At 39.2% G+C, this 14,499-nt stretch overlaps 1 protein-coding gene across 1 annotated transcript; it reads right to left on the bottom strand.

Moving 5' to 3' along the window:
* Nucleotides 1–1,593: 1,593 nt before the first annotated feature.
* On the bottom strand, nucleotides 1,594–14,223 carry smarcd2 (SWI/SNF related, matrix associated, actin dependent regulator of chromatin, subfamily d, member 2). The gene is made up of 13 exons (XM_047377750.1): nucleotides 13,621–14,223; nucleotides 11,309–11,505; nucleotides 10,184–10,226; nucleotides 9,974–10,096; nucleotides 8,587–8,706; nucleotides 7,818–7,913; nucleotides 5,864–5,965; nucleotides 5,596–5,757; nucleotides 4,512–4,609; nucleotides 4,181–4,316; nucleotides 3,961–4,083; nucleotides 2,991–3,092; nucleotides 1,594–2,664 (listed from the first exon to the last, which is right to left on the bottom strand). The coding sequence occupies exons 1-13, from the start codon at nucleotides 13,771–13,773 to the stop codon at nucleotides 2,611–2,613; spliced, it is 1,509 nt and encodes a 502-aa protein (XP_047233706.1). The 5' UTR covers nucleotides 13,774–14,223; the 3' UTR covers nucleotides 1,594–2,610.
* Between the last annotated feature and the right edge of the window lie 276 nt (nucleotides 14,224–14,499).

Below are 14,499 nucleotides of genomic sequence, written 5' to 3'. Positions count from 1 at the left end.
AAAAAACAACATACTTCTAAAATATGTCAGTTTGTAGTCTTATTTTCATGAAAATAGCGAAAAACAAAGTTGTTATTCATTGGTACTGCATCACTGATGCTGTTAAATTCTGAGTACAGTTTTTGCTAAGAAGTTAAAATCTATACATAAACATGGAATTTCAAATAGCAATGTAAGTGTATCTTACCAACCCCACAACAAAATCAAATATGGCTGCTTTCTATGTAATGGCTGCAGAAAAAAAATGTCTTCTCACCTTTAACAGCATCTCATTAATTTGAACAGTTTTCATTTGTTTTATTTTCAAACTAAATATGGTGAAATTGGGTTTTATGCCATTCCCATGTCCAAGTTTTGATTTTAGAGGTAAATGAAATAGGCTGCAGCGCAATAGCCACTGGCACTTCTTGATTCACATTGCTTGCTTCAGTTTCCATTGGAAGTCATAATTTTCTACACTACACCTCTCATGAGAAGTTTTGGTTAACTGAAAATGTACACTGTGTGCTTCAACAAAGTATTTTAGTAACACTAAAGGTAACTAAAGTAGCACTAGTGGTACTTGTACCACAGTTTGAGATGGTTGGGTTTAACGCATACTTATAGAACACCACCATCTCTGGTACGCCGATTCCCCACACCAAATTAAAAAACAGATAACAGAAAAATAACAGAATTTTAAAAGGTTATTGAAATGCATGACAAGAACAAAAAGAAAAAGACATTGCAAAAGGTTTGAACCTTTTTCCATTAAAACCATATAACCGAATAAAATGGCGGTTTTTGATAGGGAGGATCCCCACAAATGTCAGTTGCGCAGCAAAGGAATATTCTATTGCATATCAAGTCAATGGTAATGGGCAACCCTTGTGCCCTGAACAGTTGTAAACTAAGAATTTATGGTTGTGCACATCAGGTAGCTAAACGCTGAAGTCTGTGATTCATAGTTTACGATTAAGTGTTAAAGGATCATTTACAAGTCATTTTACGAGCCCAGAGTTTAAAGTCTAAAATACTTTGGTCAGAGCTGAATTTAGAATAATCCAGTCAGAGATTCTTTAAAATAATGTTTAGATTCATGAACTATTTTTTCCATTTGTAAAAACCTAATTAAAGGGCATTTAATGCTTTCTTGGTATTCAAATCACCTTAGATCAATTATCAATCTATCTAGATCAATTTTAACAGATCAATGTTTTTAGTTTTCAATGATTCTGATTAGATTTGTTTGGTTTTTTTTTTGCCAAACTGGCATCTTCGGGGGATTGGGTTGGCATAAGGAAGGGCTTGTCGTTAATGTGAGAACTACCACTATAAACCGGTGTCAGTTTACAAGTCGAGACTCAGCAAGGAAGGCTGTGTTTATCCTGGCTTTTAGTTGAGGAGCGGTAATGTTTGAGTAAAACCAGATATACCTGTTGAAATGGCAGCCTTGCAGAACCTGAGCCCTAGGACCAGCCCAAACACGCAACAGCACGACAACAGCAAAAACGGACGCTGTACTGCTATCATCAGCCGTAACCATGCAATGGAAAGCATTTTACAAATATGCTGTACTCTGTCAGAACAGCCTAAAAAAATAAAGCTTTTGAAAACATTTGCAAGTACTTTTATTGAAAGATACCTCAAATATATAAAAGATAAAGACTTTTGAACAAACAATAAGCAAAACTTTTACAAAGAAGCTGTACAAAAATACTTGTACACATTTCTCATTCACAAAACCCATTTTGGCACAATAAGGTGGAATGATTCAAAACTTTGACACCAGCATTAACCGAGCATTTCAGTTAAACTCTTCACAAGTTCTTTTTGTTGATCTGAAACATTTAACTTTGCAATATTAATTGTTAATAAACATCAACAAAGTATGCCAAGGTTCGTCTTTTTGGTCTTAAAACAATGACAAACACAAACAATGAAAAATAGCATGTAAAACTTCAAAAGGTAATAGAGAAAGCCAATGAAGTCGAATGCTTTCTCATGTGGACAATCCTGCCCTGTCACATATCAAATGTTGAAAGAATATCAAAAACATAAACAGCACATACTACTCAAATATACTTTTGCATAAAAAAGGTTTCCTGTTCCGGTGTTTTCTTTTTTAAAATGGATAAAAGCCAAACAATTCTGTAAAAATGAATGTTTTTAGGTACAACATCATATACATCAAAATGGAATGGCAATTTTTGCAATGCTTTAAAGCATTTGTTATCAGACGTGGGCACTTTCGATATCTAAAGGTCACTGCTTTTTAAAATATGAGAAAAGACCCCTTTAAATAAAGCACACAGTCAAATGGTAAAAAAAAAAAAAAAAAAAACAGCACCAGCACTTATCGGTTTTCAGGATTCTGTACCATATAATAGAACATGTAAAACAAGGCACATTTGTTTAAAAAAAGGCTCACAATGACAGACAATGCAAGCAAATACATTACTAAATAACACATAAATCATTTTTGTTCCACATTCTTGGTAAGAGAAGGCCTTGTTGAACATTTAACCTGCAAAAATGGCTGATCGATTTCCAGTTTCAAATAAGCAGATATTAACATTGTATGAGCTAACCTAAGCAGACATTTGGCTGTGATGACTCTAGAATGTGTTTTTAGGTGAGTCGGATGCCCAACACTTGCTCCAACTCTTGCCTCCTCAGTTGCACCTGAAACAAAGTAGGATTAGTATCTGCAGACAGTAACAGAAATAACCTGTCATTTAGTTCAGTGCCGTTGCATTTGTTTCAGTTCAGTTCAACCCTTTTATACATCAGCAATTCACAGCAAACGATTAAAAAAGACAGGGTTTAGACTTAAGCCATTAGTCAGCACAAGATTAAGAATAAGATGACAAGAGTGGGTAGGTCCGTGGGTATTTTTTTTTTTTTTTAAAGGAAATTGAGTCTAAATAGCATTCAAAACTACATTTAAGCCATAACCTTTTACCAACATTAAAGTCATCAACTATAAAACTTTGTCAGTTTGCACTTACTTTGGAATAAACGTATCTGCCCACTGCTTCTGGAACCCAGGGTTCCTCGTAAAACTCAGTCCTCCTCTCTTCCTCTGGGTTTCCTGTTACATCCGTCATCAGCTGGTGAAACAGAAACACTTCATAAACACAGTGAAGCTTTTTCCAAACCCTTGAAAACCATTTTTTTGAAATCAAAACATTATACCAAAGGCTGAAACCTGAAAAACTGATTTAGGGAATGCATCAAAACAACAGAAAATGATTGAGCCTTTAAGGTATAAAATTCATAGTTGGTGGGTGAAAAAATGTACCTTTAAACATGTTTCGTTTTAAGTTTAACACTGTTTCAGCTATAGTATAATTATTTTCTAAACTAGGATAAATCTTAGCTGTCTAAGCATAGCTTCATTATGGGGTTGGTTTAATCTTTGTATATATTGGATTAAGTGTTTTGCTGACATCACAGTTTGTGTTTCATGAATACAGGTTGCATTTCTGTGTGTGCATCTTTGTTGTAGTCCTACTTAAATATACTAAGCATCCAATAAGTTTTCTAGTTCAATTCATTTAAAGCACATTTAAACCATACTTTCAGCTTTGAAATGCAATGGAAATTAGTAATTTCTGAATAATTGTTAGCTAAATGATGGATTCACAAAGAACAATTTACAAACTGGAGAATGCTCTTTAAGCAGTTTGTTTTAATCTACTCCCTAGTCAAGTTTAAATTGACTTGCCAGCGCAGGAGATGGTTTTATACATGTCTGATGTGGGGTAAGAGGCCATGTAAATGATTTCATTTTTTCATATATTATTTATTAATAAATGACACTTCACTTTTAAATGTTTACCCAGATCATGCCTTAACAATGTTAAATACCGACCTTTTTAAAAAAGGCCTCTATAAAGAACAATTACAAAAATATTCCCTGCAACAAGACCCCGGTGGTTTGAAGGTAGTAGGAAAGTGCATCAGAAATGTATTTACCTTCAGATCTCTGCACTGAGACTTCAACCAGTCCTTGATGAATTCTTGTGGATTATTGCTAAAGCTCAGCATGAAGTCTCTCTCAGTTTTAAGCTGGTTGATGTACTCAATTGTTTCATGAATCTGTAACACACAGCAAAATTTTGAGAAATCTTTTATTTAAAAGAACACTTTATGGTATAAGTGTAAAATTGGCTGCGATTCACTGTTAAGGTCCAACCTTCATTTCAAGAGCTGCAATTTCCTGTTGGTTGGTGGTGGAGGACAGGAAGCTGTTCATCTGGGCTTTCAGAGGGTCGTCCACCTCTACGTCAATGTCGTAACAGGCTGTCTTCTTCTGATCTGTGGGGTCCACACTACACAGAGAAGACACAAAGGTGGAGAGTTGCTGACTGCTGCTAATCAGGGTTAGTTTTCAAAGATTTCAGAAAGAAAATTCAATTTCAAATTTTACTTCCTTTTAGACAACAGGACAGTTTTCAACTTTAAATCATTTCAGAAGTAACTAAAAACAGACCCAAACAGAGACTGGACAATAAATATTCCTTTACCTGATGATGTGATTGATGATGATGGGGTCAGGGTGGTGCAGCAGGCCCGCCAGTTTCATGGGAATCTCAGAGAACCTCATGCGTGGACAGCCAAAGATCTGAGGGGTGGTTTGTCAAAATGCTGAATGAGTAATACACCTTAACAAAAGGTAAATATTTGTACAATACATGTCAAAACAGGCTGCACAACTAAGAATCTGTTAAATCAGCATAGTTTTGTCTTAGTGACCAGCCATTATGTAATGATGATTTTTTTTTACAACGGCATCTATCTTTGTGAAATCACGCAGGAAGTGAAGAATCTGCCACTGAAGGAGACGTGATGGAAGGAGAATAGATGACATGCAAGGATATGACTGAGTTTCATAAGGACTCAGAAATGAATGCTAGACAGCTTAGCATCCGGCGGATGTGCAGGACAATTAAAACCAATCCATGAAGGTCCAACTTCACAGCATCCAGGACTTCAAGGATTTGCTACTGATGTTTAAGACCCAGACCTTTGAGTTAATAATGAAGTCCATGACTACATAAGTCAGAGATGTCTTGTTGTGGCTGACTGGTATACTGTATGTATGTTTATTAATTTATTAGTAATTTATGCAGAAATTGGTGAGTTTCGTTAAGGTTTCAGTCAGGAGAGTGATAGCAAATAATCTCTGACAACATATCTGGAAGTTTTTCACAATTGATAATGCACAAGATGGTATCTGGTCAGAAGAGCCTGCTGACAGGAACCTCCAACATGGCAACAACCTGCTGTATTTTACATAACTCTGTAATAAGAAGGGCTGAAATGCATAAAAACATCCAGGCCTGACTGAAACCTCCTATTTGTTTGAGTTAGAATATGGCATGGTCCGATGAAACCAAGCTAAACCTTTTTGGGCAAAAAGAAAACTATGCCCAGAGTAAAACATGGGGGTGACAGCTCCATATATCTGCCAGAAAGGTTAAGATGAGAAGGGATTTAATTTGTCAGCATCACAAGGAGTCCAAACCAGCAAATTATGAGCTTCACCAGAAGATACTGCGAGTTTTAAAATGCCCTAACCTAAATTCAACAGAAAATCTGCGGTCTCACCTGTCTGAAATAGCGGTTGCAGTTGATGTACTCCTTTTCGTGACTGTCCTGCAGCTTGTTGTTCTTGATGTAGAGCCAGAGAGCTTGCATGATGTTGGCCCGGGTCTGCGTGTGCACACCCAGAAGACGGGCCAAACGAGGGTCTAGTTTGTACTGTGGGGGCTGAACGGAGGTGAAAGGTAAAGAATGTTGGCCAAAAGTGAGTGCTGGATGACAAAGTTAAACAAGTCAAATTATGCAAAAAAATGTACCAAAGTGGTGTTGCTACCTGGTGGTCAAGCATGAGCAGAAGAGTGCATTTCACATTCACATCGCCTGGCCTTTTCACCTGGAAACCATCAGTCTCCTGAGTGGTGGGCATTCTGTGCCACTGGAAAAGATATATGCAAAAAAACAATAAGATTTAAACAATACAAATATCATTTTATTCAGGTTTAGAAAGCTATAACATAACAGAGAACACATACCTCTTGAATGTTTTCATATTTTGTCACATTAAAATCACAAACTTCAATACATTTTACTGGAGGGGCTGCAGAAGTCTACAGCTCAGATAGAAAAATGTGTTGGCAGGACAACTATTAGTTGTGTTCTTTGCAAGTCTGTCCTTTTTAAGGAATAAGGTACAAAAAATAAATTAACTGCTTAAAGAAAGCCACAAGATGCCCTATTTGCAGTTTATCACATCCATGTAAGAAGCAGCTCTGGTCAGAGGAGACCAAAACTTAACTTTTTAGCATACATGCTAAAGGGCAGGCTGCAGCGTGTCATTCGGTCTGCTGAGAAGGTGATTGGCTGCAGTCTACTGTCGCTCCAGGAACTGTACACCTCCAGGACCCTGAAGCGGGCAGGGAAGATTCTGGCTGATCCCTCCCACCCTGGTCACAGACTCTTTGAGACTCTCCCCTCTGGCAGGAGGCTGCGGTCCATCCGGACCAAAACCTCACGCCACAAGAACAGTTTTTTCCCATCTGCCACCAGCCTGGTTAACAAAGCCCGGAAACCACCCTGACATTCCCCCTTTCCCCCACACCCCCCCTTTTTTTGCTGACAGGACACCTGTAACTCTATGCGTTACATTAACGCTCAGCTTGGACTCCTGCTTACTTGCACTGCTTTACTTGCACAATGATCACCTGCACTGTTGTATTGCTCTTGCATCTTATACTGCTCTATATTTACTCTCACTCACTTAAAACTGTGCACTTATATTTATATTATATTGTAGATATGTTTGTACTGTTTAACTTGTACTGTATTGCACCGACTATGCCAAAACAAATTCCTTGTATGTCCAAAAACGTACTTGGCAATAAAGCTTTTCTGATTCTGATTCTGATTCTGAAATCCTCTGTGTGGCAGAAAACAGCACTGCAACAAACTATTCCCAGAAACATGGTGATGGCGGCATGACGCTGTGGGGACACTGTTCTTCAGCAGGGAGAGAGAAGCTGGTCAGAGTCGATGGGAAGATGGATAAAGCCGAATATAGGGGAATCCTGGAAGAAAACCTGTTAGAGGCTGCAAAAGGAATGAAACTCGTGCAGAGGTTCACTTTCCAGGAGGACAATGACCGTGAATGTACAGCCACAGCTACAATGGAAGGATTAAAGCCTATTCTTAGTTAGAATGGCCCAGTCAAAGTCCAGATCTAAATCCAATTGAAATGCTGTGGTGAGACAAAAAAATGCTGTTTTCAGATGCTCTTCCTCCAGTCTGGCAGAGAATGGGCACACATTTCAGACTACATGTATGCAAGGCTAACAGGCATGCCTGGAAAGACTTGGAGCTGTAATTATACTAAAGGATTGTTCTACCAAAAAAAAAAACAATGTATCCTTTTCCTCTAAATTCAAACCATGTCCTACTTTGTGTTGGTCTATCACAAAAATACCAATAATATCCATGGAAATATGAAAAATGTGAATAATTATATAAATAGGGGTATGAATACAAATACAGTGAAAGGACTGCATTTGTAATTGTTTAAAAATACTCCGGATCATATAAGCTGGTGTGAATATTGGATATCTATGGCTGTAGATGCTTAAACACTATTTATATGAAGAAAAGTTAAGGACAGACTGGCCACAACTTTTCACTTAATGTACTGATTAAGAATCTGAAATAATAGTTAAACCAATTATGAGCTTATAGGATTCTGTTGTCTGTGTTCTAACAATGTTCTAATCTTGTTGTGTAACTAAATCATCATTGCCTACCTCGACCAAGTGATTGTCAGGTCCATAAAGCTCCTTATCGAGCTCAATCACAAGACTTTTGAAGAAAGAGGAGAACTTCTTCTTCTGCTTACCAGGCTGAAACCAGAGAGAGAGAGAGCACAAAGACCGTGAAAACACAGCAAAACACACTTGGCCTGAGTGTTTCCTTACTCTGCGGTGTCAGTCCACAGCTGCATTGTTTAGCTCTGACCACATTGGGAGTGAGGAACCAAACTGTTGAGTAGAAAAAGCTGTTGCACCCCCAGCGCACCCCAGCCTCCTGACTGCCCTGTCAAGGCCTGCTTGCTCAACATGACCCCTCTCTTTCCTTCCCTGACATCCTCTTTTCTTTTCTTTTCAGTTGCTCCAAGTGGAGCTCCTACACATGCCTGAACCAATGAGCAAGAGGGAAAAAATTAACAGGAAAAAAAAAAAAAAGATCCATCTTCTGTGGCCCCAGATGACACAATGAGCTGGGCTGGAATTGATGGAGGGAGGGGAGGCTTGTCAGCTCGTGGTATGCAACGGCCAGTGGTTTCAATTCCGTGTTTCAACAGAGAGCATGAGCTTGTGTGTGTGTGTGTGTGTGTGTTAGCTGTTGTGGGGTGGGAAAACAGAAAACTGCACATCTGGCTACGAGGTCTGAGCCAAGGGCCGACTGAAACTTACAGAAACACAACAACACGGATCAAAATACTTGGAGTCAGGACACGAAAACATCTAAAGAGAGCAAAAACATTCTAATTTCCCAGCTGCGTTGTTCACTTACTTCCTCCAGCAGTTTGCCTTCCACTCTCAGCTCCCAGGAGGACACTTTCTCAGATTCCTCACCCTCGGGCTTGCTGGGAGTGTAAGTGTTGGAAATGTAGATCCGAAGCTTTCGCTTTTGCTGTGTCGAGGAGAGAGACAAAAAGCTACAAATTTAAAAGGCTCTGGCACAACAGTTGTTTAATAAAATACGTATTAGATTTACAGCACCCTCTAGACATGCTGGCATCACTAGTAAAAGATGTCTAAGAGACCTTAAAATAAGTGTTTTCTTGCAGTAGCATAATCCTACATTAAATACATCTAGAAAGCTCTGACATTTGATTTGAGAAACCTTTTCAGTGCAGCGAGGAAAACAAAAATCTATGATGCCATACAGTAACGTTCTCTGAGCCTTTGGAAGAAAACCGACCCACAGCATCACAGATTGTTCTCCATAATTAACAACTGGCTTCAATGTATTCATCCTTTGTGTCATATAATGCTCGTCATGAGAACCCAAAATTCCTCTCTTGGTTTCAGTCCAATAATCTTGAGCTTTATAGATGTTTTTTAACCCATCTTATCATTGTGCTCAATGTGCGCGGTTGCAAGATGAACTGGATCACCAATAAACCAGTAATCCAGTTGGAAAACATGCACGACCATGTTATCACACCCCCTCCAGGTTTTCAAGACGTTTTATGCTTTGGATTATGAAACGTTGCATGCCTCCTATGTTCTTCTTGGTGTAATTTAACTCAAGATTATTGTTTGGCAAAGTCTAGGCTGTTCTTTTAATTGTAAATGCAAATGAATGGTTTGCAACTCGAGATAAACTCTTAAGGATTTGTTCCTGTGAACTCTTTTCTTAATGGCAGACTTGGATAATAATATCTCTGCTTCCTGGAGAGTTTTCATCTCATTGCTGAATAATGAACAGAGGTTCCTTTGATCGAGAAAAAGATCTCACTGATCTGCACAGTTGTTGCCGGTGGACAACCAGGGGTTTTTGTGCAGCAGTTTATTCTCAGAATGGATCAAAGTGTTGCTGTAGTACTTTCCCGCTCCCTCTTGCAACCTAACACGGACGTCATTTAATTTCTTTCAAAGCCTTTCTGACCACATGTTGGTTTACAGAAACTGTTTTCAAACACAAATTTGGCTCAAACGAAGACCTGTTATGCAAATAATAAACAAAGCGTCTATGTGTCCATGAAGTTTAAATATATTTTGATAAGGGGTTAAACTAAACAAGAAAAGCTCATCTGTATCAATATTTCTAATAGTAATTGATTCTTAAACAAAAAAGTTTTGCAGCTCTTCTAATTCCTAAATTTGTGTTGTTGCTGTTTGTAAAGCCTGAAAACCTGAAAAAACGACAACAGCACATGATGAAAACGAGTTACCATGATCGGCTTCTTGATGGCCTCCTGAATCTCCATGCGTTTTCGAGCGATGGTCTGATCCAGCTTCCTCTCAAAGGCCAGAAGATCCATGTAGGCCTGAGACTCCGGGACCAGGTCTCGGATCTAAACATCAAGAGAAGGTGAAGTTTTTATGAAATCTACTCATCTCTAATGGATTGTTATTTTTTTATGACTCAAATGTTTACCTACCCTTTGTGGGAGAACCTTGTCGGCCATTTTGCGCCTTTTTGCTCTAAACCAACCAGAGAAGAACTCATGAGTTCATAACAGCTTAGATAAAAACATTACCTGACACGAAAACGATCGTATCTAACTTCCAACAAGCCTTTCCATGTTGCGTCTCATCATTCTTTGGTTAACCAATTTCTCAAGAACTCAGTAAATGAACTAAAGGACCATATTTGATGATCAAATACTGGTGGACAACTTCACAGTGTGATCACACGATCATAGCCAATGTTAGTTCTTTATTAAATCTCCCTTAGGTTTCTACTGATTATCTGCTACTAAACACACAAGAGCTGATCTGTTCTTTTAATCTAATTATACAGTCAGCCCTCATTCAGGACGGTGCTTTAGACAATGTGGCTCCCTAGTTCTGCATTACTGTGTTACTAAATAAACCTCAAAACATTACAGATTCATTAAGGCTGATGGCATTTTTTCACGTCGTGGTGCAGCGTGGCGTCACCAAGCAGTCTTAAGCCAAAAAAAGCCTCTTGTGTTTGTTATTTTGAAAGCCAAAGGGAAGTCATGAGATACCGGTCTCTTCGTGTCACCAACAGCTTTAACAGTACTTACTTGTAACAGCCACTTTCAAAGATCTTCTGTTGGCTTCAGGAAAGGACAAACAAAAATATTACAACCAGGCCCTGGTATAGGGCAGGTGTTTTATTAAAAGTCTCAATTAGCCAGAAAATTAGCTCTTTGGTTTTCTTCTCATGTTGGCTTTGTTTGTCAAATAAAGTAATCAGGACCACAAAATACTGGAATCGGCCAATTTGACTCTTGACTGGCCCTGATATGAGAATGGCTGGTCTAAGAATTTGAACTTTTGGTGAGCAGTGAATGCACCATAACTAACCCAGGCCACTGACCGCGGCACCTTTCAGTGTGGAAGTTATTACTAAGGAAAGAACACTTAAAACTAGCGATTTTTCAGTGTTAGTGTTTTAAAATTAAGTCAGAGGAAGGTTCTACAGGGGAAACGTCTATCTGGAGGCATATCGGCTGTTCATTCTGCCAAAACATACAGTTAGATGTCAGCAGAAAACAGGAAGCTGAACATTTTGTTCTAGGACATGCTGGATTTACCCTCTTCTCAGGCCTCCCAGCGCATCATGCTGCTGTTGATGCTGCTGGTGAAGGAAACGCTTCCTTGACACATCCATGCCATGATGGCCCATGCCTGGCCGCATAGGAATGCTGCCACCAACGTAAGAAGGACCGGGCATCTGACCCCCCATCGACCCCATGAGGCCCCCCACTCTGCCAGGTGGCATCCCAGACCTCTGGAGGAAAAAGAGGGAAACTGACTTTATTCATTTATTGCCGTTTTATTGTAAGCTGATAGTATGGTAGAAACTGTTTCTCAGCAATCATTCTACAGATTGGTACAAAAAATTATAAATGAGATAAAACATAACAGCAATAATATGAAATGCATAATCTTAGCAGCACAGAAAACTGTAGCAGTCTGGTGCTCCTGCATTTGCAATGACCTTTTCAGCTCCCCTCACTATCCTCTGCAGGACCCTCTTCTCTGCCGGAGTAGCAAGCTGAGACGCAGTATGTCAATCCAAACATGACATAATTTAAAACTGATAGTAAACAAGACTAAATCCTTCTCTTTTGATTGGTACATTTTGTTTTCTTTAATGTATTTTATTTGATTCCCATCAAAATAAAAGACATCTGACATTTTTGAGCAGCTCCCAACGTTTTGAATAATATAATCGTCACATCCACCACATAGCAGCAGTCCTCCCCTTCTTCTGCAGTTCACCCTCAGCAGGACTGCAGTGGGCCCCAAAAGAAGAGCTTAGGAATGATGGCCCGACTGATAGCTTTAGTCTGCTATTCTTTAAACTTCTCAGAACCCACTGTAACTTGTCTGTAATTCCAGGCCCCGTCTGTTTTGGACTTTTTTTCCCCTCAAGTTTTACCACAGGTTTTGACAATAAACGAAAGTATCAAAGTACGATTTCCTCTAGATATATCCTCTTGATATAAAAACATGTCTGAAAAAAGATGTGTGGAAAGCCATGTCTTGGTCAGTGCTATAATCAACAAATTATCTTCTCTGAAGATTTAACGGTTGAGTGTTTTAATTCAAACTGATGACAGGCATCTACTGAGGTTTTAAAAAAGGTCAGAACCACTCAAATGTGCATTAAACGACATGCAGTAGAAAGTACTGGAGTGGTAGGGGTTTTCTAAGGGGTTGAAAATATTTGCAGTCCATCACATATGGACAGTCGTGGCATGGAAACGGAAGGAGTTACAGCCATTAAAACCAAAGTTGGCAAGCGATTAGCAATGTGACTGTTAAGCAGCTGAATGCAGGCTGGCTACATTACCAGATGTGCAACTGATCAACCAGCTAATACCAGCTTATTATAACTTGTTACTGTATAAAGAGCAGAATGGCAAAAAAAGACATAATATTCTGCACAAGAAGAGTGGCTCATTGAAAACTACTACATTTTGTAGCCGTTTATTCTCTATTTTTAATTAAATCAATGTTTTATAATAAAAATAATTAAAAAAAGAATTAAACATAAAACCTTAAGATTCAATAGGTTGGAATATTTGAACTGAGTTAATATAATTGTTGCTTTTCTGTTTCAAACAACATCAATTAACTCATGTTACACATTCTTTGTTTTAAATGTTTCACAAACTGTCACATTGTGAAACTGTGCTATTTTTGTTGTTGTTGTGAGTGTTGCAGCAACAATATGCATGCTGGGTGTTTTTTTTTTTAGCACTCATCCTGATCATGCACAGTATTTTTAGGTATTAAGCTGCATCATTATGAGAAAATGGCACTTTTCTTAAGGCTTCAATGTAGAATGTGCTGTGTTTACTTTCTTTATCTGGTCTCAAGTAAAATAACCGAAGCCCTGCATGTTTTAACTGGCAAAAGAAAGAGTTCTGGGTTTGTGCATGGCAGTTTCAACAACATGAAACTGCAGATGGTAGCAGAACTGGGATCATTTCTGCAGGTTTGCCCTGGGGGCAGATGGTGGTGATGATAAACTTTTGTTTTCACTAACTGACAGGAGGCTAAGGCCAACCACGTGACTTTCTCCTTCATACTTGAACAGGAAACATTTATTTTGTTACATTTCTATTTTTTATTAAATAAAAAGCATCTTAAATCTATATAATAAAGAGTTATGGCAAATTAGCAGAGGGAAGGAAATTACTATAGAGCCCTTTCAAAGGCGGAAGTCCCATCAACAATATGGCATTTTAATACACTTAAAGATTAATTTTACTTATGGATACTATGTAATAAATTAATGATTGTTGTAAAAGCAGAACAGACATAACACTTTAAGAAAAATGTGACTTCTCAACTAAATAAAGCGAGGTCAAGCATTAAAAAAGGAAACTCAAACCTGGTGGTACTGAGGAGCGCTGCTCATGCTCCGGGGGTAACCCGCGGGAGACTGCGGCATACCAGGCATCCTCATGCCCGCGACATGGCCAACATTCATGGGGCTCAGAGTCGGATTCATCTGAGGAGCCGGGAAGCCCCCTCTTGATGCCATCGTCTAGATCCACAAGTGGTTAAAAAAAGTGACGGAAACTCCAGAGGCTTTGCTGTGTGAATAAAAGCCCGGAAGGCTGGAAAATGAGAGCACAACGTGAGAAGAAGCCTCCGCCTTCCGTCCTCCGAGTCTGAGTGAGCTCCGGCTGCTTTGACAGCAAATACACTGTCAACGAAAAGCTAGCTGACGTTAGCTCGTTTCCGACCGTTTCAAGTTCCGGGGTTTTGCGTCTCTAAACCTCGTCTCCGCTGGTTTCCCCCTCACACACACAACACACACACACCCACACTGAGTGGTGCCTGTTTTCCGTCACCTCCCGCCGGTGTTCACCCTCATGAACATTGACCAACCGAAACCCGCTTGACTGCCTCACCGGGAGCTTTTCTCTGAAGACATGACAGCGCCTGACTTCACACAGAGCCTTAAAGCCAAATCAACGGCTCTGTCTGCCCACACACGAGACACCCGCGGTGCCTTCAAACACCGTCGGAAATATCGAATGTTCTCAGGTTGTCCGCACAGCTCTGATCTTTCCTAGAGAACACAACAAGATATAATGCTTTAACTTAATATTATGTGTTATTATGTAAAGTTGGCTGTTGGATTTTGTAGATAAAGAGAAAGTAATGCATGGTTATAAAGTGGAAGGAAAATGATGACGTAGTTTTCCATATTTTGTACAAAAACAGTTTGGAAGGTGCGGCGTGGATATCCATCATCTTGAAT

The sequence above is a fragment of the Girardinichthys multiradiatus genome, chromosome 10, assembly GCF_021462225.1.
Source record: "Girardinichthys multiradiatus isolate DD_20200921_A chromosome 10, DD_fGirMul_XY1, whole genome shotgun sequence".
NCBI classification, from domain to species: domain Eukaryota; kingdom Metazoa; phylum Chordata; class Actinopteri; order Cyprinodontiformes; family Goodeidae; genus Girardinichthys; species Girardinichthys multiradiatus.
This window is presented reverse-complemented; position numbering and strand designations above follow the sequence as displayed.